Source organism: Parambassis ranga, chromosome 9 (assembly GCF_900634625.1).
Source record: "Parambassis ranga chromosome 9, fParRan2.1, whole genome shotgun sequence".
Lineage (NCBI taxonomy): Eukaryota > Metazoa > Chordata > Actinopteri > Ambassidae > Parambassis > Parambassis ranga.
In genome coordinates, this window is record NC_041030.1 from 20,438,085 (window position 1) to 20,463,404 (window position 25,320).

Consider the following 25,320-nt stretch of genomic DNA (forward strand, 5'->3'; position numbering starts at 1 on the left):
CATAGAAACACAGAGCGCCTCACCCAAGGTCATGTTGTGTTTGTGCAGAGAAGATTTCCTCCCACACGGTAAAGAAACCTGCTTTTATCCTCTGAAATGGTCTCTGAAGCGCTGGTTTTCAGACCACATTCTGACCAGTGCTGTTAAATCAGAGAGTCTTTACATCTCTGATTATCTCTGATGATCAACGTGAGGCTGATTACTGTGAGTATCTGTTGGTGGGCTGGAGGGGGTCACAGCAGAGCACACCTCACCGTCCTGCACATTGCCCTCCATGTTTAATGTGTTTTTGAACCTTTTGTTGTGATGGTTCTTTATTAGGATCTCAGTCGATATCATTGATCCACTCACAGCGTCTGAGGACGTCCAGACTGACTGCTCCGCTCACAGAGCACCAGTCATACATCAGAGGTCAGGACGTGGACTTCTGTGCCCAGCCAACCATTTCTGATCAATGCTGGAGCTCTTACTGCCCACACCAGCCGTCTTCCACTGTCCAGCATTGATTGATTTGATTAGTGAAATGACTGTCTTCAGTAGTGTCCCCCATTGATGAGTTGAAGTTAATGTTTCAGTCCCAATTTCCTCATTATACCCTCTGTTTTTTAGCAGAATAAAGAACATTCAGGGTCCAAAATAAAGACTCACCACTCGGTGTCGAAGCAGTTTTACGTGAGAGAAACAGACGATGTCTGAGGATGCATCCGCAGAAACGGTCTGTGAACATGCAGCTATGAGACGGACGCTGAGCTCCCCTTAACCAAAGATGGCTACCCAGGCTGATCCTGGCACCGCAGTGGTGGCATTTCTGCTTTGATTGTGGAATTCAGTGAGATTCTGACGACCCACTGTGGCATCCTTGAAAGAATGTTTCATCTACAAACACTTTTTGTGTAGGAACAGGCTCAGCTGTGCTTCCACAGCGCGTTCATCACTTTATTATTACTTATTAATTTAAACTCTTACCACTGTGTCAGACCTGCTTTATGCATGTCGCAGCTTCCATTGAAATACATCATGCAGATGGAAACTGAAGCAGCTCGTTGCCCACATTTTAAATCATTTTCCTTAATTTCAGCACAAACACGAGGAGCGTGTGAATGTGTGTGAAGCAGAGAGTGAAGCCAGCCGAGCAGAGCTGGGTTTTTGATTGTACTCTCTCATCTCGCCTCCTGTTGCCACTGCAACCCACAGCCAATCTGTTCCTCCCAGACTAAATCCTCAGACCGGGCTCACAGTGGAGCTGGAAGGTTTGAAGATGGGCTCGTCTAAAAGAGTCATTGTGTCTTCCTGAGGAATGTCCGGCTTGTGCTGCTTGGCTTTGCTTAAAGCACATCCCTGCCGTTCTTTCCTCTGTCTCACTTCCTCGAGAGGTCTCTGCTGCTGTTTTGCATGGGATTTCCATGCCTGATGAGCCTCCTTCCTGCCAGGCTGTTCCTGGTTTTGTGTCCGCCTCTGCTGTCGCCCTCGTTTACACTCGGCTTATGGAACAAATTCTCACACTTTAAATTTTTTTTTCTGTGAGGATGCTGTCAGTGAGAAGTGTGAATAAAAAAGTGTCCTAATTGTTTTTCCGTCTTTTCTTTGTGTCATTCTAGCCGGAGAACATCATGCTGCTGAACCGCTCAGTGCCTCACCCGCGCATCAAGCTCATCGACTTTGGACTGGCACACAAAATAGATTTTGGCAACGATTTTAAAAACATTTTTGGAACTCCAGAGTTTGTAGGTCAGTGTCCCCTATTTGTGTGGTCTGGTCCAGTGTATGGGCAGCAGATCAGTGTTTAAAATGTGCGTTCCGTTGTCTGTGTCTCCACTACACACACACACACACACACTCCACCCTGTTTTCCTGGCACTGTCCCAGGAGTTGTGTTATTGTGAGAGCAGGTGCCAACCGTGCCACTGGGACTAAGTGAGAGAGACCTGATAATAGACCGGAGATTATCAGAGCTGCCCCCTTCTTGCCAACACACACACACACACACACACACAGCAGCTGCCAAACCCTCACAGTTTCATGTTAGTGGCCACAACCAGCATCATCCAGGCCAAGACCAGAGCCTGGTCTCAGTTCAGCAGGGGATCAGAGGTCAGGTGGTGTAAATATAGATCAAGTGGCAGAAAACAGAAGAAGAAATAATAATTCAGGCATTTACACAATTTACACACAATCAGTCACAGTACACGTCGCCTGGCTTTTTTTATAGCCACTTGGTCAAGCAGCTGGCTGAAACTTGATCGATGCGTTTACATCTCATCAGTGATGCTGTGTGGAGTTTCTGTTTGTTTGCTCCTTGTACTTCAGGCGAGGTGAGCGCATCCTGTCGGAGCTGATGATTGTTACTTTTACTGAACTAACTGCAGTGAGATGGTGCTGAGGCTGAACTTAATTCTGCTCCTGTGACCTCTGAGGAAATTCTTTTCAAGTAATTTCAGGCGTCAGGAGGTCATTTGGAGGATTTGTCTCATACCTTATATTATAAATGATGATGATGATAATTATTTTAGAAGCAGACAAACATCATATTACACTTATCAGCAGTATCACTCCCGTCAAAGATGGATCAGAGGATGTGATGGAGGAAATTTCTCAGATCACTGAACACTGAACTGGTGCAGAAATCTACATTTAAAACTCTTGACAGACTCTAGACACGGTCCTGGTTCATGTACATTCTTTGGGTTTTAGTTTCATTATGAAGGAATTTATTAACTTACATTTAATTATTCCCACATCTGAAGAAGAAGAAAACAATCACAGCTTGAGCAGGTGTGAAAAAAAAAAGTGTGATTTATAAAAAAACGAAAGGATAACAGTTTCACAGTGATAACGTGTTTGATGGTGTGGAAATAATAAATATATATTTATAGTATGTTATATATAGTTTGTTTTGTGTTATTGCAGCTCCAGAAGTCGTCAACTATGAACCTTTGGGCCTGGAGGCAGACATGTGGTGAGTAAACAAAACAATCTGCTCCATATGCGCTGATTATTATTTTTGGAAAACATCTGCCGTCATGATGAAAATCTTCCTCTTTCTCCTCTTCCTCCATCCAGGAGCATCGGCGTTATCACCTACATCCTGTGAGTATCAGAAATCCTCCCAGTGACAAAACATTACATCAGAAACGTGTTCTGCCTTTCACACCGGCCACCGTCACCTCTGTGTTCATATTCCCCGAGGCGTCATCACTCAGCCACCATGACAGTCAGTCAGAATGCTTGTTTGGGACGTAAAGAGGATAATGGCAGCTCTTTGACCCTTCTGTCGTCGGGCCAAACAGCAGCCACGCCGCTGTTTGTCGTGAATAATGCAGCAGCCTGCAGCCAGGCACGCATTAAAGCTGCAGCTCAGTCTGACACTCGCACAGCTGCTCTGTAATAAATCCACAGACGCTCTCTTTTTGACTCACATCTAGCTGCAAAATTTGATGGTATGCAGTGATGTTTATTGATATATGTGTGTGTATTTGCAGTTTGGAGCTGTCATTATTAGTGGCCAATATGTTCGTTGGATTTTTGACGCCTTTAAACCACAAAAAGTCACATTTCCTGTGACAGAAGACAGAAAATGAAGCGAGCGGCAAATAAAAATGTCCATTCATAAACTCTGTTAACCGGCTTTATCTTGTACAGGAAATAAAAAACAGGAACTTAAAATCTGATAATATTTCTTAGCCTATTGTGTCTGCGCTGTTGCAACAATCCAGTTGTCCCATTGTGGAAGAAAGGTTCTTAATAAAGTCTACAATGAAATATCTATATTTGATTTTTAGTTAGTTTAACCCTTAATTAACATCAAGTCTGTCATTTACCTAAATTAAAATCTAAACGTGAGTTTTAAATGTGTAATATTCAGGCCAGAATATCAGAGAATAGCATTAATAAAAAATGGATCCCTGCAGTCTCCAAACCGTTTAAGTACCAAACACCAGTTTAATGACCATGAATGGTGATGGTGGAACAGCGGAGTCTGTTTAAACTCATGGCATGACTATAGAAGCCTCCATTGTGAGGGAGCCAGGTTGAAGCAGAACCTGCTTGGTGAACTTTGACTTTAGTCTCTCCATAGGCCTCACTAACCTCTTAAAGGTAGGGTAGGAGATTTTGAAAACTCAGTGAGAGTCAGCCAGATTTCCAAAGTAAACACACGCCCCTTTCTCTCGGAGCTCACCCTGAAGCCACGCCTCCCAATCACATGGACGCGCATCACCTGAAGACGAGCTGCGGTCTGTGACTTCGGCCATCATGCACGTACCTCTCTGGAGCGCGCAGAGCAGGAAGAGAGTGACAACCAGCCAATACTCCGCGCAGGGTCCACCCGGAGGATTGGCTGATGTTTTTAGCGTTTTGTAGCTTCCACAGATGATTCATATTCTTCATTTTAATGCGAAACTGCCGAACTAATTGGTTGTTATCGGATTGTAAAGAGAAGTTACACTAATTTAACAAAAGTGCATCAGAATGAAATCTCCTACCCGACCTTTAATCTCACCTCGCAGTACAGCCCTCAGGTGCGTATGCGACATCAAGAAAAGATGGCAGCTTGGGATAAAAAAGTCCGACAGAGGCGGCGTGACGCTGAGAAATGTCCCGGTAACAGCCAAGGCTGCAGGCGAAGGCCTTCAGGGAGGCTGCCTGTGGACATGTCAGCCCCGTTTAACTCAGAGGAAGAGAAAAGTTCATCAGCCGCTCTCAGCTCACGCACATCTTTATCCTTCAGTCACACCTACACAAAGCTGCTCGTTGCCTCTGCATGCCCACACAAACACCAAAATACAGCGAGGTTAATGCCAGCCCGCAAAGTCTGATCAGATCATTGCATAATAAACAGCTGCAAACATGACATGCTGCTTCGTAACGTGTAGGTGTTGTGAACCATTACACAATGTTGCACACATGCATCCATACATGCATATACACGCTCGCACACATGCTCTCTGTTCATGCTGTCCACCCACGCTGCCGTCACAACTCTGCCTGGCAAGGTAGAAAATAGATCCTTCACTGCCTATTATCACAGCAGAGCAGCGGCGAGCTGAACGCTGGGAGACGGGGACGGACTGATTTTTTTTTTTTAGGAGGCCCTTAGGAGTAAATGCCCACAGCTGCAACAGTAAAATGTACTACTGAATCTTTTCAGCAGCTTAATTTGTGTTTCAAGTCGTCGGACTGGTTTATATCAGCATTAAAATGACCCAGAGTGCATCTTAAAGTCTCATTTGTGAAGCAAACTGTGGACAAAATGACCTGACTTGACACTTCGCTGCAGAGTTTACAGCCCATCCTTCTGAAAAAACGACCTTAATTACTTCTTTGTTTTCTGAGCAGCTGCGCATTATTTAGTCGACAAATTCGTACAATTCCTCTCAACTTGAGCTTGACCTGCAGCACCTCCGCGTCTCTCCCAGCTGGCATGCTAATTAGTGGCTGGTGCTGATGAGCATGAGAAGCTCCAGCAGGAAAGGAGGGCGGGTGGCGGTTGATCCCAGATCAGTGTGCATGATCGCTCAGTGGAGGGCTGTGAAAGTGCAGTAATATTCCTGCACCTGGTCAAACTGCGGGGCTCTCCTCTGATAGCAGTTTTATTACCAAAAGTGTAGTAAGGTCTGGGTTTTGGTTTTGAGGGCCGACACCAATCGGCAGCTGATTATAAATATAGAGCTGATCATGTAATCACAAAAACATTATGCTCTAGGTTTGGAGGTAATTGGACATTCTGACTCTCTGTAAACCTCAGTCAGACTCTGACTTTCTGACTTTCTGGCCTCTCTCCCGTCTTCCAGCCTGAGCGGTGCGTCTCCCTTCCTGGGTGACAACAAGCAGGAGACGCTGGCCAACGTGTCGGCCGTGGACTACACCTTCGATGAGGAGTTCTTCAGCAACACCAGCGCCCTGGCCAAAGACTTCATAGCAAGGCTCCTCATCAAAGATCCAAAGTATGTGCAGTCTATTCTTTCTGAAAACCTTCTACAGCACATGAGTGTTTGTGTCGGCCATCACCAGAAGATGCTGCAACACAGAACTCATCCAGATGTGTCAGTGCACAGGGCATGGCTAAGATGAGCTAAAAACAAACCCTAATGAGTAAATCCTGCTCTCCAGTGGTCCCTAATGAAGAATCTCAGCCGTGTTTGCCAGTATGGTTGACAGATTATAAGCCCCTTTACACAAAGGCTGCACTATAATACCATAAAGCAGATGTGTGTTTCTTTTATTTGCCACAAACGGCCATAGAAACCCTCTTGATGTGCACTTTAAAAGGGAATGGTGGCACTCCACTACCTCCACTGTTCGGTCTTCGCACCACAAGCCTGTGTGACATTTCTGCCTTTCTGCAATTTGAATTTATTATCTTGTGATTTATTAAAAGCAGTAATGGACCACAGGACAGACACATTTTCAGTGACGTGAGACCTTTCTTGACATCCTGAGTTCTTGCTGTAGTGATGTGCAGAAACATTTTGATTCGTCTAAGATTCAACAACGCCAAAATTGTTTTCACTCAGCTAAATAATAGATGAAGCAGATAAGCTTTCCTGCAGCAGAGTAAACCGATCGATACATCAGATCAGGTAGTAATCATTCAAGAGTAAAACTAAATTAAATGCTCCTACTTGTCCTTACGTCTGATGGGTCTTATTCCAATACTTCTAATAAGCCGACAGGAAAATTGAATTGGTGCTTCCTGCAGATATTCCATCTCTGAGTGGGCAGCTTGCCTCCTGGCACTGGTTACTAAAATTGTTCTGGCTGTGTGTCTCCCTGAATTACTGAGTTGCTCTAGCAACGACTGAATGGCTGCAGCTGCACTCGGAACAGAGTAACTGCCATCAAAACTCTTTCCCCTCGCTCGTAATTACTGCTCAGAACAAAGAAGCCAAAGCAAGCGGGGATAGCAGAGGTGAATAATTGTAGGTGTGGAGATAATTTCATTTAGATAAAGTCAGAAAGAGGACGAGCACGGCCCGCTTTATCCGGAGAAAGTGACGCTACAAAACTTCAACCTAATGAGGCTTTTAGACAGGAAGCAGCTTTTATTAATGGGCCTGCGTGATGAGCAGACATGGATCCCCTCAGCCGGCAGACAGATTAATGGAGATCCCCTCAAAGAGCGTGTTTGATCGTTGTCATGATGTCAGTGGACTCAGTCCGTCAGTCCTGCTGTCACTGCAGGTTGTGGTGTGTGTGTGTGTGTGTGTGTGTGTGTGTGTGTGCATGAGAGTCCTTTTACTTAGAAACTGGGATGTGGCAGCGAACAGACGTAGACAGGAGGAAGTGGCGCCGCGCACTGATACACTGACACTGTATAAACAGCAGCTTCTAATTTGCAGTTGTAATAAGGGATGTGGCGGTGACGCACGGAGAGAAGCGGTGGTGTCTGTGCTTTCCGTTGACTTAACCCTCTGAACCCAAAGCAGTTTCAGGGCGTTTCAGTCACAGTGGCCTCATTAACTCTTTCAGCCTCTAAACACCTGATAGCAGATCAGCTATAGAATGTCTGCACATCAGCCTCACTTTTCTGTCATATGACTGCAGATCAGTGAGTCAGTCCTGACTTCCTGCTTGCACTGAGGAGTGCAGATTATTTTTTTTCACATTATTATTTGTGCAGTCTATTGTTTTACATAGTCTGCACACAGCTGGTAGCTGCCTGCGCTCAGTAATCCCTCCTTAAACTTGTCCACAGCTCATAGATTGTTGACAGCTTACGGTCTCAATTACGTGACGTGTTTTTTACCCTTTAAAATAACGAAAGCTCCTTTTAGGTGAACACAGCTCATCATCACTGTAAACAAAAAAATACGTTGTGACCTGTTTGAATTTTGTGTCAACAGAAAGAGAATGACGATTCAGGACAGCCTCCAGCACCCCTGGATCAAGGTCAGACTCATTTCCTGTTTCATTTAAAACACCTGGATTGTTTTTTATTATTCTTCTGTTCTTCTATTTTTTTGTTTCATCTTGTTTATAAAACCAGCCAAAAGACACCCAGCAGGCGCTGAGCAGGAAGGAGTCGGCCGTCAACATGGAAAAGTTTAAAAAGTTTGCAGCTCGCAGGAAGTGGAAGGTAAGTTTATCTCCGAGGACAAACTGTGGTACAATACAGAAAGAAAAGCCTTTCCAGCTTTGTCACAGCCGACCCAGCAGCGCCCCCAGCCTGTAAGAAACACGCGGCTTGTTTATCTACGGCGGTTTGGCTGAGCCGTCGGGCCACGCTTCCGTCTGACTCACTGGAAGCTTCTGGCTTTGCAGCAACCTTCATTCGACTCTATGTATTTCAGAATTTGGATTATGAAAAAAAAAACCTGCCCCATCGCGTCCCCAGGCTCCGTGCATGCTGGTGTCACCTACATGACGGCGACACAGACGCTGCTCTAATGGCAGAAAAGTAAACTTTTAAATCAGCTGCAGCTGCCGGTGTTGCTAAGCGACGTCTAATTTAACAGCAGATAGTCCAACCTTTGCATCCTTTGAAACATGCAGCCTCTGAATTAGCACACAGTTCAATGCATTTTTGAGTTTATGTGTGCACCCTTAAAAGAGATGAACACATTTATTGAGTGTAAAGCAAACGAAAATATGCAGAGAAGCTTCCAGAGGTCGCGCACATGAAGGTCCAGTTCACTGACGCACAGCAGGACAAAGGCTACAGTAAAGTCGGCCGATCAGACGAGGGTCAGTGGATTATCAGCCATTACAATGAGTAAAGTAACTGAATGTAAATAGAGCAGAAAATTGCTCGCCTGCCTGTTGACAGCTTCCTTAACATGACTTGACGTGAACTTACTCCACTTCCACTCATTCTTCCATCCTTCTCTTTTCCAGCAATCCGTCCGACTTATCTCCTTATGCAACCGCCTGTCCCGCTCCTTCCTGTCCAGGAGCAACATCAGTGTGGCACGCAGCGATGACACGCTGGTAAGATCTGCTTACTAAATATGAAAACATGCATCTTGGTATAGAAAAATAAAGGTAATCATCAGGACAGGTCAGGCAGTTTAATGACCTCCAGTTTCCTCATTAGCTCTCAGTTACAGCTCTGGTATTTCCAGCTCCACAATCTCTCTGAGAATCTGGAGCTCCTTCGTGTAATTGATCTGTTCCTCGTTTCCCCCTGAAGTGCAGCAGGTCATGTGTTTCTACGGCTGCTGTGGAATGTCAGTGTGTGTGTGTGTGTGTAGCCTTTAAAAGCAGGTATAGCTGGGAGGAATGTGTACATGTCCACAGGAGGAAGCTGAGTCAGTCTGTGCACAGACAGCAGCGCACGGAGGTTTTTGTGTGTTGGCTGTGTGGAGCCTGAGAGATGTAAACACTGCAGCTTAATCATTTACAAAACCCCCAGCCAGGCCTGGTTCCACATCAGAGGATCACACTTCCTCATGTCACAGGTGAGGCGGGCAGGTAGGACCCCAGCATGGTGAGGAGGCGGCGCCCCCTGTGGTCAGAAACCAGTACTGCAGCAGTCATTATTGTCTAAAAGCTTTCTAAAAGACCTTTATTGGCTGAGCATTTCCAGGGTTAAGTGCCTGACTTAAAGACCACACACAGCGCTCCCTCTCTGTTAGTTTACAACTAAGAGAGGCTCTGTCTGTTTACTCCTCTGGTTTGACACGGTGGATCCATTCTGTGTTCGTTGCTGCTGATGCTGAGTCCAGTACATTTCAGTCATTTGTTTAAACCCTTGATGATGCACCACTGATAACATCTGGGCGGAGAGATGTAGCCAAAACTGCAGTTCCACAAATGTCCACTAGAGGCTGGCTCCAAAAGAGAAGACGCATTTTTGTGTATTGGTGTAACAAGCTGAGCCTGAGGTACCCTCTGTGGTGGAGGAGTTAATTATCCTGTGCCACGATTTACCTTATTAGAAGGTGAACAATCCAAAGTAACTGTGCTGACAGTGAACTCCCAGCAGGCAGTTTGCTGTTCATACGTATTTGTGTCGTGTCCGCAGCGCTACGAGGTGCTTTAGTCACAGCCCGCCCAGCAGGGAGGTTATGTTTAGGAATGTCGCTGCAGCTTGGCTGAGCCTCACCTCCTCCTCTCTCTGTGCAGCAGAGCGTCACAGCGGACTTCTCTGCTGCACGGCTGACTCCAGCTCAAGGTCATCGGGTCACATGTCACCAAAGGGGAAAAAACCACAGACACAGAACTGTCTTTAACTGTTTTTTGACGCCTGTCTAGGATGAAGAAGACTCCTTTGTGATGAAGGCCATCATCCACGCCATCAATGACGACAACGTGCCCGGTCTGCAGCATCTGCTCGGCTCGCTGAACAGTTACGATGTCAACCAGCCCAACAAGGTGACTGATGCCATTAGAATCCAAATAAAAACACAGGCAGCAATTCATATTAACCACCTCTACCTGTAACACACCCACAGACGGTCTGTGTCAACGTCCATGATAAAAAAAAAACTCAAAATGACCACATCATTAAAACAAAGACAACCTGCTTCTTGGAGGGAGAAGATGCCTTTTTGGCAACTGATGAGATGGAAAGTTATTAAAGTCAGTGATGTGTAGAGAAAGAGAGAGAGAAATGGAAAAGCCAAGAGAAGAGATTAGATAAGTGGAGAGAATAACATGACAGACAGACAGAGAGCCAGAAAAAGGCTCATAAAGAATGTAAAAAGGCAGAAGAGAGTTGTGCGCTCTGTGTTTGAGCTCATCTGTCTTCTTTTCTTTTAACTTCAAGTATAATGTGTGTTTGTTTTGCAGCATGGGACCCCGCCCCTCCTGATTGCAGCTGGCTGTGGAAACATTCAGATCATCGAGGTGCTGATGAGGAAAGGCGCAGAGATCCAGGCTCACGACAAGGTAAAGACCACAGACCGTCTTCTGGGTTCTTACAGGCTACCTGCACTATAAATACATGTGAACCTGTTGCATGTTGCTGTGCTGCTACGCTGATGTTTAGGCAGATCATGCTGCCATTAGTCCATCCTGTAAGTGAGGGAGGAGCGAGAGAGATTGATGACTCCAGATATGAGTTTCAGTTTGGGGTCATACGACTCAGGCATTTCCTCTGTGCTATTGTGTGAGAGTAAAGCTCTCTGGGCTCTCCTGCACCTTCCGTTAGTGGCACATGGCTGATCCAGGACCTGCTGGTGAGGTTTTATCCCCAGTCTGACCTGCTACCTGCAGGGAGCTGGAGAACGGAGAGGTGTGGATGTCTGTGAAGTAGCCCGTGTACTTTGGAGGGCTCAAAGACTTAAAGTTATAATCAAATAATCGAGTTTTCTCAGCCACTGTGACAAAGGTGTCTGCTGTTGTTTTGTCAGTGTGGTGCACAAAGTCTGTTTGTAGTGCTCCTACATGTTACAGTACTTTTGATTGACTGTAGGCGTGAATCACTGCAGGTGTGTAAATTAAACACACACACAGTTACCACGGCTGGGACGCTCTGAGCGCAGGATGCTAGCTCATCCTCAAAATAGTCGCTGTAAGACACGTGCAGTATTTTGTGCTGGTATCGTCTGGCGGCAGACACAGCCCCAGAGAGTGTGATTATAAAGTAAAGGTCAGGGATAAATCCTGGAATGTTCTTCTGTCTGTGGAACCTTCAGAGCGGAGCCAACGCTATCTACTATGCGGCGAGACACGGCCACGTCGAGACCCTGAAATTCCTCCATGAAAAGAAATGTCCCCTGGATGTCCAAGATAAGGTGAGTCTACACACACACACACTACTGCTCACCACCATCCTCTCTACAGACCCCTTTAAGAACCATTACTCTCACACACACACTCACAGATTTAGGCGTTCACACACATTTTACACACCTAGGTGAAAGCCAGTTACTCTGGCATTTTATCAGCTTATTTGCTGTTGCTATAGAAACAAGTCTTGCAGAGAAAGATGGCCTGTGTGTGTGTGTGTGTGTGTTTGATGCTGGTGTGGCTTCATGGAGCTTTTCCGGCCACATAAAATCCCAAAAGCATTCTCCAATCTCTTCAATCATTTCACCTGCGGACCACAGCTCATCAGCACTCCGGCCCCGTTTCCTGATGATTATCTGGTTCTGGACTAAAGATCATTAAAGTTTCCTCTTACCTTATTACACTGCAACTCAAAAAAAAAAATCACCAGTGATGGTGTGTCTGTGTGTAACCAGAGAGAGAGAACATTAAAACTGGAAATCGTTTTCATCAAGGTGACTCTCATGTTATTACTTAATTAAATCAATGTTTTGCTTCGGCATAAATTCATTAGATGTTATATAAAGCGGTTCAGTTTTCCACCTACAAGCGAACGCACCGTCGTGGGTGTTGTTCCACAGACGCCGCTTCTCTGCTAATGAGCTTCTGCGCTGACTGGCAGCCATAAATATGAAGCGGATGGATCAGTTTCTAACGAGTCCCAGATCAGAGGAGTCAAATCTAAACGTCTTGTTTGAGTGGCAGGTCCGGGAGTGTCGATGACTGAATGATACAGAATCCTCACTTATTATAGACTTCTTTGAACAAACCCTAAAACTGGGTTTGAAGTTCATGTTTCCTTTAAACACCGAACAGCTCATCACAGACTTTCTGATGGTCCTTGAATACATCATGTGGCTAAAAAATGTACTTCCCTTCTTCCCTTTGGAGTGGAAAAACACCCAGAAACTGCTGTGTCATGTTTTCTATGTCAACCACTAATCATTGATGTCATGTCATTCCTTCCTCCAGTGTGGGGAGACAGCTCTTCATGTGGCGGCTCGCTATGGCAACGTGGATGTGGTGAGCTACCTGTGCCGCATCCGGGCCAACCCAGACCTGGCAGACAGGGTGAGCACCTGCAGCGACAGCACCGGGCATCACAATGGCACCAGTGTCATCATATTATTATTCTTATTCATTCCAACTTTGCTTCCCAACTCCAGGAGCACGAGACCCCGCTGCACTGCGCTGCCTGGCATGGCTACTCTGCTGTGGCCCGGGCGCTCTGCCAGGCCGGCTGCCACGTGGACGCCAAGAACCGCGAGGGGGAGACGCCTCTGCTCACGGCGTCCGCTCGCGGCTTCGCAGACATTGTGGAGTGTCTGGTGGAGCACAAGGCCAACCTGGAAGCAACCGATAAGGTGCGAACTGAGGCGATACCTAATAATGACAGGTTTAACCTGCTGTGTTAATGTGTGTGTTTGTGTGTTTCTCCAGGATGCCCACACGGCTCTCCACCTCGCCGTGCGTAGGTGTCAGGTCGAAGTGGTCCGCTGCCTCCTCAGACACCACTCCCACCTGGACCAGCAGGATCGCCATGGCAACACGCCGCTCCACATCGCCTGCAAGGACGGAAATCTGCCCATCGTCACGGCGATCTGCAGTGCCAAAGCCAGCCTCGACCTCCCCAACAAGGTGAGCACAGCCCTCTGGACGATCTCCTGACTTTAAGCTTCATATTTAATCTTCGTATATGATTGGCCGAGAAGGATCCACCTGTTCCATCCTGAGGTTTGAAAAAGACTCGATGCGGTGCAGCCATGTTGCGCTGCTGTGATGTAATCGCTCTCTCAAACGTGTCCTTCGAAGGGCGCAGCCCACGTATTGATGCACAGCTGATGTGTCCCTGTGTTGCATTGTTCCTCGTTGCACTGAGAGCCGCTCATCGTTCGTCTTACATAACCTCCAAACACGGCGTTTGTTTTTTTTTCGGCCGCCAGCTCAGCGCTGTGAGCATTATGTGATCTGTTACACCACCTTGATGAGTCAACGTCAACATGTTTGTGTGGTTTTTTTTTGGTTTTTTGGGGGGTTTTTTAAAAAGCAGCAGCTCAGACTACACAGTGCTGTTTGACCAGAGTTCTTTTCATCATTCAGGGCCCCTTTAATGTTTAAACTTGACCTTCAGCACAAGTCATGGTCCTACACAGAGCCCTGACCTCACTAATGCTGTGAAGAACACTGCAGATCAATAGCAGCGTCCACATACTTTTGCTCACTCAGGCCAAACAGATGAGAAAGCACAGAAATCCTGACGTCTGGCTTTCTGTGTGTTGATGCTGTAGGAGTGGGATTAGCAGAGTAGAAGTTTTAGGGCGAACTGGTCCTTTAAGGCAGCTCTCACATACCTGTTTTATATTTGGCTGGGAGATCTTGCGTTGCCTTTTTGCCAGCGTGTCTTCCCACACACACGTTTCTGCTTTCTATTCCGACACCATCCATTTGAATGTGTTCTGAGAGAGCGTCTCCGGTAGCCTCCACCAACATTTCATCTTTCCAGCCTGGTTTTTAGGGAAGCGATGTGCATCCGGAGCAGACAGCTGGGCTCCAGACGCACTGATTTATGCATTGTTTTCAGCTGCTGCTTGTTTCTTTTAAGCCGATCTAAAGCAGCGCATCACACACTGCTGACTCTGAGACTGGATCTGTCAGCTGGAGACGCCGGGCAGACGAACAGGAGGGCTGGAATTGAAAATGTCTTCTGCTCTGTTTACAGCATAATATAAAAGCAGGGATGCTTCCTTTTTTGAATTCATATTCATTGAAATGTAGAGAAATGAAGAAGGTTGATTTTAGTGTTTCCAGAACTTTAGTCCTGTGGCAGAGAAAACACTGATGGGTTTACTGCAGCATCATATGAACATGGAGACTGCATGTATAAACGGATATACTCGCTGTATATTTCGGGGGTTAAGTGAGGTGTCTGAGAGCTGTCAGCCATCTTGGCAGTGACAGCATGTTAGTGGGCAGTTCTTGGCTCTGCTGGTCAGCCCTGGGTGTTGCTGCTTGGATCGAACTCTCATTCTTTCTGTGATATTTTGATCCTGCTTGTCACAATCAGCTGACTTTCCTGGTACTGACCCGAACCCTCCTGTCTGTCTCTCTGTATGCAGCATGGCAGAACTCCGCTCCACCTGGCCGCTAACAACGGGAGCCTCGAGGTCGTCCGTCATCTCTGCCTGGCCGGTGCCAACATCGACGCCATCACCAACGTAAGTCGCCCCACAGATTTCTCACTTTAGAGTAGCGGAGTACATTATGACAAGAATATGTGGAGGTAACGGCACCACAGCCTCTCTGCCTTTTGATTAATGGTGTGTTTATGAATGACAGGTTGTGTTGCATGTATACATCGTGTCTGTTTGACATTATTCGCCCGGAGAGCTGTTAATTTTCTGCTTGAGCTGTGGAGCGAGGCTCGCTGAAAGCAGAGAAAAGCTGACGGGGTTTTTTTTTTTTTACTCGATCTGGATTCAAGCTGCACACATTCGTTATGAGCAGCGGCCTCCTGACACTGACTGCACCACATCACTGTCTGCTCTCTGCCTTTAAAATATTCAAATTCATATACTGGCCTAAATTAGTATTTAAGAAGCCTAAACGTTTAAATAAATGTACCTCGGCCTGTCCTTAAACATTCACTGCAGTCTTTATAATAGTGAAATAAACCAGGGTGTGTGTTTTGTGGTTGTTAGCATACAGGAATTATCCCTTAACTTCCACAGTGGACGTCCGTCAGCCATGATAAACACAAGAATCTGGAGGAAAACTTGAATTTCACGACTTCACGGAGTGATGTTTTTCTGCTGAGGGCTCCGACAACTGTGGGCTGAGAGCGTTTATCAGAACTGCTCAGGATCAAATGGAGAGCAGCGCTCAGGTTTATCGGGCTGTGAGTGTGTTTGACCTCAGACGTGGGTAGGAGTTCACGTCCAATGATTTTTCAGATCCTGCACATAAAACACTTTTACTGTGCTCTGCGTGAATTCAAGCCTGCTTCAAAGCCTCGGCTCTGACGGCTGATTTTATTTCTTCAGGATTTTTCCAGGCTTCAAACGCTGACTTAAGTTGACCTGCATTAAATGTGCACTTCGACGTTCTGGTTAAATGCTGCAACTAGCTGAAACGTTAAGTTCAGTTTGTTGAAGAATTAAGTCAGAAAAGTCACGTCGGCCCCTGAGTCTTCATGCTTCATGGCTTCAGCAGCCTCAGCTCCTTTGATGGGCAGTTCCCACTTTACAGCAGAAATACAAAGACCTGTTTAGGTGAAGCCTCCACGCTGAGCTTCAGCACCCGTGGATGGTTACAGTCTGGATTTTAGCCACACTAAGCTTCCTTTGCATTAAGCTTAGAAAACATGCTGGCGTGTTTTTATGTCCTCGTCCAGCTGCAGCCACTTTTTGTTTCTCCACTGTATGAACTTATTCCGTCACATCAGCTTCTCGAGCATCCATTGTGAAACGCTTCAATGCATTTCCTGCAGCTTTACAATAGAAAACAGCAGATGTTTTGTTGTCGGGCTGTGTTGATAGGACTTCCATATGTGAGATAAGTGGGGAAACACCCGGGGCTTTCCTCACTGTGCTTAATGCAGAGTGTTTTCCCTTTTGCCTCAGTTGGCACTAAAATCATGCTGTAGAGTCAGATGTTTTGGTGCCGTCCTGGTTTGTTTTTTATCAAAATGATTGGTTGAAATAAAGATCTCTCTTTCCTTCCAGCTCCTGAAGCTCTCCTTCCCCTGCCTGCATCACCCTGCTGTTAATATTGTATGACAGCTGATGTGCTATGCATGTTTAATCCAGAAGCACATATTGAAATGTATAATTCATTGTCCAGTGGCCTGTGTCAGGGGGTCTGTGCGGTGGAGCTGCTGATGGAGAACAATCTGAGGAGCCCACACTGTTTTTTTTTTTACTCATTTCTGTGAACGCTCCAGCAGTTATTTAAAAGGGGAGATAACGCAGATGATCGGATATTCCTCCGCAGTGTCACGGCAAACATCACACCCGCCGTTCAGCTGCTGGCTGCCAAGCCAAGCATCAGTAGTAATAATCGTGACACCCTGCCATCTGCACATTATTAAAGTGGTCTGTTGTCGATTCGAGCTTCAGTAACATTCACATTTTCTGACATTTTCCAAAAGTCCAAACAACTTTAAATGTCAGTGTAACATTATGCAACCCTGTCAGAGACAAACCGGTGCTCAAACTCAGCATGTTCAGAGGCAGCAGCCCGGGCCGGACACTGACAGATGGCTCCGATTGTAAGGAGACGTGAAACATGTGAGGAATGTGCTGCTTCTGTGTCACTGTGCTGAGGAGAGAGTGGAGAGTCATACATTACAGCAGTGTGTGTGTGTGCAGCTGTAGTTCAGTGTGTCTTAACAACACTCGGTGCGACTAATAGATGCTCTGCATGGCTGGTCGGTGAAATAAAAGACGGACTCTGAGGGTTTGAGCTGGATTTTCAGGGGGCAAGAACAACAGATGCAGAGTAAACTCACTCTGGATGTGTTTTATAGACACACAACCAGACGAGTGTGAACAAACGACCTCATCACTACCATCCTAAACAATGTGCGGTGCAGTTGCACCACCTGATCACTGTCCCCTGCCCCAGGGGGTTACGATTACAGACCCATTTCACAGAGAATATTCTGTGTGACTGACCAGGCTGAGGATCAGATGATCGCTCCCTAAACATCTGCTGTATAATATATATTCACATTAAAACAGATGTAACAGAAAATATCTGTTTAATCAAAATGTCTTTTTTTCTCCTTCTCTCTCAGGACGGGAAGACGGCAGAAGATTTGGCTTCTGCTGACCATGAGCTCATAGTTTCACTGTTGGGGAAACTTAAAAAGGTAAAAACAGACACCACATGGTCTTGGTCAGAATTACGTGAGCCGCACCAAGCGCTGCTTATTTACAATAGTAACATATCTCTGAACTCCATGTAAATGTGAGGTTTTTGCACAGGGCCCCAACACAGTCTAGAACCACCTCTGTGTGTCTGTCAGCAACACCGGCCCTGAGATGTGGGCTGGTTCATCACGCCGGGGGCTTGTACAGCTCTTGGCTCTTATCTTATACAAGCTGAGCCTCGATTTTCTGTGTCAAACCCATGTGTCTGAGACAATGACTGTGAGTTACACGCACAACCAGAAGGGGGAGACAAACATTCCGCACTGTACCTTTAATATTCATTACATTACAGCTTTTTTCTGCCTGTTAATATAGGAGACAACTCTAAGGTTCAAAACCATTATACACAATAAGTATGTGTGTGTGAGAGAGAGAATAAAGTGCAGGCGATGGTGATGCACCATCACGTGTCACAGTCACCACACTTGATCTATTTCAGTGCTGAGGTGTGGAGAGAGACGTTTCATGGAGACAGGGAGGTGTTAGATTTTAGCAACCCGCCATTTTTAGACTTTGTGACAACACTCGGCTCACACATGCAGGTAGACTGAAGTGTAAAGCAGAGCTGTGTACACACACGGAGCTGCTGTATCCAACTATTTCTAGAAAATACTGTGAGGCGGAAGCTGCAGTTTTTATGCAGACACGTGGCTCCGCCGCTGAAAGCCTCCACCTGAGGCTGCACATCTAAAGGTAAATGTCGCCGACGTTCTTCCAGAGAACCCGCTGAGGTGCGGTGCAGAGCGTGACAACATGAAAGCAGCAACTGTGAAAACAGTCATCCTCTGCATATGCTGGGCTAATTTAAGACACTTTGGCAGACGGATCTGAAAGAAAAGGCGGGAACCGGGAAGAACAGAAAAACCCCACGGTGCCGGTCCTCCCGCTCTGAGAGAACCTGTGAAGCTCACCTCAAATAGAGAAGTTTTATTCTGTGAATCACTCTCATTGAAATTAGAAACTTTTTTTATTGAACAGCATAACCCAGGTGGGAGTGTGGAGTGCTTTCACATCCCACTCAGCCACTTACAGTGTTTGAGGCCTCTTCTGATGTGTGACTCATCTGTCGGATGGTTAAAAAAACGCTCTTACAAATGTTATCCATTGAGCTGGCAGGATTACAGCGGGACGCGGAGCCCGCAGCCATCTTAGCGTTTGTATATGTGAGTGTTTTATTACACAGATGAACCCTGTGAGGTGAGTCGGCCGATCCTTTTGAAACAACACTAACAGGATGGATGGTCCTTTGGTGGAATAAAGATGATTCATTAAGTGATGCATCTGGATCTGTAGACCACTCGCTCGGGGTGTCGGCAGGGTTTTTATCCTGGGTCTCCTTGTAATGAAAGCATGAGCTTAATAAACCCTCGGTCTCACTCTGTGCTGCTGTTTGTTTTTATTTGTGGTTTTCATCAGGACAACCACAAACTGAGCTACATCCAGCAGCTGCGGCCCACTCAGACCGTCCAGCCCAGGATCAAGCTGAAGCTGTTCGGACACTCCGGGGCCGGGAAGAGCACGCTGCTGGAGTCTCTGAAATGTGGCATCCTGCGCAGCTTCTTCAGGAGGAGGAGGACACGCCTGACCAACACAGCACGCCACCCCAACTCCCCCATCAACTCCAAACCTGCCGGTAGGTGTTTGGCAGGGACTTATCCTGGAAACCCTAAAATTTAAGGGGGTTACATTTTTTAATAGATAGATACTTTTACAGTGCTGCGATATGGTGCAAGATGTATCACATTTAAAAAAAAAAACACACAAAAAAACCTTCCAGTGACCCTCTGATTGAACCTAAAGTATCCTGGAGGTCAGTCCTCCTCAGGTCTGTAGTAAGAGTCCCTGACGTGTTCAGTGCACTGTGAACAAAATGAACCGACTCACACTCTCACACTTCACTTCACTCTGTCTGTCCATGTTTTTGCACTCTCTCACTGTCCTTCCTCACACACACACACACACATACTGTATATATACAGCTCTATTTTGTGGCGCTCAGAGCCCATTACCTCCCAGACAGACGTGATAGTCTCTAAGATAATGGTCAGTTAGGTGAGCCGTGTAGAGTTACTGATCCCATCTGAAAATCTGCAGCCTCTGTCGGAGCTGAGGGGGTTGAAACAGCCTTTTCTTGTTCTCTCAGTAATGGTCTTTATTGAATGTGTGTTAAATCTGCAGCAATACGTGACAGGAGTCCACAGTGAAGGCTGAGAGTGTCGTCATGATGTTTGTCAGCAGCATAATCACGTTTATTAGTGAGAGCGTGGCTCCATATTTTACCTTTGCCCGGTGTCTCCTGGATGTGAGCAGCTCGGCACTGATCAGGTCTTTGTGAATCTCCCTGTCTTTGTGGTCATAAACAGAAAAACAGTTGACACCGACGTATTGAACAGCTTCACATCCCTGCAGCTTCTGTTATTATTACAAAAGCTGCCTGACCTCCACCTGTGCGGAGGAGTCAGGTACAGCGGAGCGGCTGTGACTGACGGCTCACTCTGCTGTCTGAGTTTTAAAGTGATTTTACACAAGTCACAAGACCGCACAACACTACAGCCACAGAGATCAACAAGGATGGATGCTCCGTCATTTTCATTTAGCCTTGATTGTAAGTGATTGAAACAATAGTTTATTTTCACATTGTTTATACACAGTTATAGAATTATTAGCCCCTATAGATATATATATAGCACGTTTTATTTGGAAAATCACCTTTTCTATATGAAGCAGGAAAACACATCTTTTTACTGTGATTCCTGTCCACAGCCTCAGACTGTAGGTGTGGTCCTGCAGAGTGTCAGAGAAGTGTTATGTCTGCAGAGTGGATCTGTGTGTGAGAGAACAGCGCCACCGTGTGTTTGCACCGAGTCTGTGGCTGCAGCAGTGAAAATGTGGGCTGAAGGTTGAAGCTCTGTTTGTTTCAATGTTACAATATTTAAACACCTCCAACAGAATAAAAAACAACATTGGCTCACAGTATTATCTGGTTTAAACACAAGATGCTAAGACAAGCTCGATCCTGCTGTGTGTCCTCAGTGTCTGTCAGCATCTCTAACCTGTACCCGGGCTGTGAGAACGTGAGCGTACGGAGCCGCAGCATGATGTTTGAGCCCAGCCTGACCAAAGGCGTCCTGGAGGTCTTCTCCCCCGTCCACAGTGCCCTGTCCACGGCCGACGAGCAGGCCACCAAGGCCATCGACATCCAGCACGGCAACATCCACGGTGAGACTCTGAGCCTGGAGCAGAATGACCTCCATGATGAAGGCTCGCCGCTCACGTTTCCCTCTCTGCAGGTGTGGGGGATTTCAGCGTGTGGGAGTTCTCGGGGAACCCCGTCTACTACTGCTCCTACGACTACTTTGCGGCAAATGACGTCACGGCGATCCACTTGGTCCTGTTCAGCCTGGAGGAGCCGTATGAGACGCAGCTGGGACACATCACGTACTGGCTGAACCTGCTGAAAGCGCTCACCCTGCCGCAGGACAACATCGGTGAGGAGGAGCACAATTACCAGAAAACAGCGCTACAAACTTTGTGTTTAGTTTTAATGGTTAAAAACGTAATCATCTAACAGGTGTGCATGTGTGTTCTCTTGTGTTTCTGCAGCTTTCGGCGGTCGCATCCAGCAGCCTCTTGCAGTGGTTCTGGTGGCGACTCACGCGGACCTGGCAGACGTCCCCAGAGCGTTCTCTGGAGAGTTCACCTATGACAAGGAGAGAGTGCTGCTCAAGGAAGTCCGGAACAGGTCAGAGTGTGAACACGGTCCATGAACACTCCATGATGTCATCACACATTTTCTAAAGATCAGACTCAGATTTTTGCTTTTATCACTTCTCATAAACTGACTTTAACCAGCTGTATGTCTGCAGGTTTGGGAACGACCTGCAGATCAGTGACAAAGTGTTTGTGATGGACGCTGGAGCCTCAAACTCCAAAGACATGAAGCTGCTGAGGAGTCACCTGCAGGAGCTGCGCACCAACATCATCTCTGTGAGAAACCCGCCTCTCTCTGTCCGTCTCTCACCATCCCGATATTTTTCCGTGTGTGTGTTTATTCTCTCCTCCATTCCTCCATCGCTGCAGCGGTGTAGCCCGATGACGCTGCTGTCGGAGCGCCTGCTGGCCACCCTGCCGGCCTGGAGGAAGCTGAGCGGACCCAACCAGCTGACGTCGTGGCAGCAGTTTGTCAGCGACGTCCAGGAGCACATCAACCCGCTGGTCAGCCAGGATCTCCTCCGAACGCTGGCCCTGCAGCTGCACAGCATGGGGGAGGTGAGTCAGTTCCACACATGACCACCAGGAGTCACTGTTGGCTCAGGAACCAACAAAACCTAAACAATGATTTGATCCGTAAACAGTCTAATGACTGCAGTGGAACTCAGCCCTGGAACAAGGAAAAATGTTTCTTCACCTTCACTTCTCACATGTTGACTCACATTTCTCTCACTCTCTCCTCGTGCGTCTCCCTCCCTCAGATCAACATCATGCAGAGTGAGACGGTGCAGGACGTCGTTCTGCTGGAGCCTCGCTGGCTCTGCAGCAACATCCTCGGCAAGCTGCTCTCTGTGGAGACGCCCAAGGCCATCCACCACTACAGGGGCCGCTACAGGCTGGAGGAGGTGCAGGCTCTAGCCCCCGAAAGCGACGTGGACGAGCTGCTGCAGGTCCTGGATGCCATGGACGTCTGTGCCCGCGACGTCACCAACCCATCCATGGTGGACATCCCAGCCCTCATCAAGACCAACGGCCTCCACCGGTCCTGGACTGAAGAGGAGGAGGAGGAGTCCCTGATCTACGGCGGAGTTCGGATCGTCCCCGCGGAGCACCTCACCCCCTTTCCCTGCGGCCTCTTCCACAAGCTGCAGGTGAACCTGTGTCGCTGGAGCCACCAGCAGAAGCCCGAGGAGGAGGGCGGGGAGGACATTGACGGAGACATCCACTTGTGGACCAATGGGGCCAAAGTAAGCCAGGGTGGGGTGGAGGCCATGATCCTGCTGGTCAACCACGGCCAGGGAGTGGAGATCCAGGTACGTGGGCACGACTCTGAGCGAGCCAAGTGCTACACCCTGTTGGACACCATCTGTAGTATAACAGAGAATCTGCTGGCCTCCACGCTGCCCGGGCAGCTCGCCGCCAAATACTACCTGAGTCCCCAACAGCTGCGGGAACACCACGCCCCCATCATGATCTACCAACCCAAAGATTTCCTCCGGGCTCAAGTCCAGCGGGAAAGCTCGCTCACTAACACCATGGGCGGCTACCGGGAGAGCTTCAGCAGCATCCTGGCCTTCGGCTGCGCTGAGGTTTACCAGCAGGGCATTCTGGGAACGGACATCCACATATCGGACGTGCCCCTGCTGGCACGCAGGAAGCTCTGCCGCATGCTGGACCCTCCGGACGCTCTGGGGAAGGACTGGTGCCTGCTGGCCATGAACCTCGGCCTCTCAGATTTGGTGGCCAAACACAGCAACGGGACTCCAAACGGCTCCCCCGAGCTGGACTCTGACCCGGACTCTCAGCAGGCCATGCTGCAGCCCAGCCCCACGGCGGCGCTGCTGCACGAGTGGAGCGGCCGAGCGGACAGCACAGTCGGCGTGCTGATGTCCAAGCTGAGGGAGCTGGGCCGCCGCGACGCCGCCGACTTCCTGCTCAAGGCTTCTCCTGTGTTCAGGGTCAACATGGAAGCAGTGGGAGGGGCCGCCAACGGCTACCCACCCACGTGCAACGGCGGCACATCGTACAACTCCATCAGCTCCGTCATCTCCCGCTGAGGCACCTTCTGCGTCCTCGCCAAACACCCATTCCCCCTGACAGACATGTGTGAATGAACATGAAGTGCAATCGTTACTGAGCTGCTGGCTCTCTAACCGCTCCATGCAGCAGACGTGTGTCTGTGCTCTCCGTCCTGTACAGCCGAGCTGACGCTCCAAAGAGGAACCCTGAGTTTGTTCTGTTATTAAACTTGTGCTGCTTATAACCACCCACCCCCCCACCCTTACACACAAAGCTCCGCCCACATGAAGGATGCATTTAAAGATGGCAGCCTCACACCGGGACCTCTGTCACCTCCACCCTCAGGTCTGAGGCCGCTTTACTCGCTCCATCCATCAGACATCACCTCCCTGCTCCGTCCGGCGCCATGACGACACATTAGGCTGTTCAGCTTAGCGTTTCATAAATGATCTGCATTCTATCAGAGTGCCTTCGTGGCCTTCTACCTCCCTAAAGAGCACAAAAAATCAAACCGTCGTTCTCTCCAAACGTTTTAAGAACTGTGCCTTGTCCACGCTAAAAATATTCAAACAGGTCTGTTTAAGAAAATGGAAAAAGGCCGTTTATGTACGTACGATATCAGTAAGATGTTTTAAAAACTCACGTGTTCAGCCTCATATCAGCGAGGAGTCGATGTGGCGCTGTGTGGGAGCTGCAGGTCAAAGGAACGCCACGTCCTTCATCAGTGTGTTTTTAGCTAATAATTGTTCCTTCATTCGTGCATCCAGCAACAACCACACCAACATTATCCACCCAGGAAAATAAATAACGTTCCTTTCATGCTGTTATCATGAGGCAGAAATACTCAAGCTTGTCTTCAGATGGACCGGAACACTGGGAAGTGGCTCCAGCCTTCAGTGTGAGACCTCAGAACTGGACATAACGTCACGGCTTATACGTGCAGCTAGAGTTTCCCCCCACCTGCTTTAAATGCAGCCTTTCATCATGGCAGCTGACTGTAAAAGTCAGAATTAAGTTTAACTGTGAGACAGGCGGCACACCTTTTTACAGGTTCCAGAATTTCCAATTTGTCTAATTATTGTTTAAATTGAATCAGCTAGACTACGCAGCTCTGATGAGGCTCAGTGTCTGTCTGAAGGTGGAGCCTTCGTAGATTTCTATCAACGGGGAGTCCTCCACCATCCCCCTGATGGAGGCACAGGCCTCCTGCTGAGTCTTGTTGCCACACACTTGTCAATCACCTTTTGTATATTTGTCCTCTGGACAGATTTTTACTGAATCTGGCAGCTAATTGGATGAATTTTAAACAAAGCGAGGAGACTGTGGGGCCTGTGAAGTCAAATGTAAAAAAAAAAAAGGGAACTGAACGCTGCACCATGCTGGCGGACAGGGTGGAGCTCAGCCCTGATCCGGCCCAGCTTAAACACACACACACTCTACATAAACTCTTCTTAAAAGTGCCACCAAATTAAAATAAAATAAAACATGCTGAGTCTGTAATTGGCTGCTTCCACTCTGCACTCCTTCATGCTTCCTCTGCCCCTTTTTACTGACCAGTAACAGCCAGTTACCGTCCACAGTGTCAGGTGTTTGCACAGTGGCGTCCACGCCGCCTCCGTCACGCTGAATTCGATCCCCTCTCGGTGTCAGTGTTGGCTTCACATCCATCTTTTTTTTCACTTTGTCGCAGCAGAAGCAGCACCGTTAGCGTTGTTAGCTGGAAACAGAGGCCAAAGGCCGCTGATGGCGGGAACACTGTCGCTCTGCGTGCGCCCCCACCTGGAGCCAGGAGGGATGTCATGGACGTAAAGCGCCTTTATTCTGTAGATTGGCAGTATTTCCCGTCTGCTTCACTTCCTCCAGTGTTACCTGCCTGTTCCGAGTTCTCTCACTGTTTTTGCCAATGGACACAGCCGGCCTGCAGCTGTGGTGTAAATACTCCAGGCCCAAA

At 47.7% G+C, this 25,320-nt stretch overlaps 1 protein-coding gene across 2 annotated transcripts in view; it reads left to right on the plus strand.

Annotated features, from left to right (window-relative positions):
* Positions 1 to 24,732, plus strand: part of dapk1 (death-associated protein kinase 1) — a 49,198-nt gene extending 24,466 nt beyond the window's left edge. For both annotated transcript variants that reach the window (XM_028413561.1, XM_028413562.1), the window contains exons 5-26: positions 1,599 to 1,728; positions 2,908 to 2,956; positions 3,061 to 3,087; positions 5,790 to 5,942; positions 7,842 to 7,887; positions 7,985 to 8,074; positions 8,833 to 8,925; positions 10,192 to 10,311; positions 10,729 to 10,827; positions 11,577 to 11,675; positions 12,682 to 12,780; positions 12,876 to 13,073; positions 13,150 to 13,347; positions 14,826 to 14,924; positions 17,504 to 17,578; positions 19,056 to 19,272; positions 20,673 to 20,858; positions 20,930 to 21,127; positions 21,243 to 21,381; positions 21,506 to 21,626; positions 21,720 to 21,908; positions 22,112 to 24,732. In XM_028413561.1, the coding sequence (XP_028269362.1) occupies positions 1,599 to 1,728; positions 2,908 to 2,956; positions 3,061 to 3,087; positions 5,790 to 5,942; positions 7,842 to 7,887; positions 7,985 to 8,074; positions 8,833 to 8,925; positions 10,192 to 10,311; positions 10,729 to 10,827; positions 11,577 to 11,675; positions 12,682 to 12,780; positions 12,876 to 13,073; positions 13,150 to 13,347; positions 14,826 to 14,924; positions 17,504 to 17,578; positions 19,056 to 19,272; positions 20,673 to 20,858; positions 20,930 to 21,127; positions 21,243 to 21,381; positions 21,506 to 21,626; positions 21,720 to 21,908; positions 22,112 to 23,407 (3,921 nt within the window). In that variant the 3' untranslated portion in view covers positions 23,408 to 24,732. The remainder of the gene's footprint in view (positions 1 to 1,598; positions 1,729 to 2,907; positions 2,957 to 3,060; positions 3,088 to 5,789; positions 5,943 to 7,841; positions 7,888 to 7,984; positions 8,075 to 8,832; positions 8,926 to 10,191; positions 10,312 to 10,728; positions 10,828 to 11,576; positions 11,676 to 12,681; positions 12,781 to 12,875; positions 13,074 to 13,149; positions 13,348 to 14,825; positions 14,925 to 17,503; positions 17,579 to 19,055; positions 19,273 to 20,672; positions 20,859 to 20,929; positions 21,128 to 21,242; positions 21,382 to 21,505; positions 21,627 to 21,719; positions 21,909 to 22,111) is intronic.
* Positions 24,733 to 25,320: the final 588 nt, after the last annotated feature.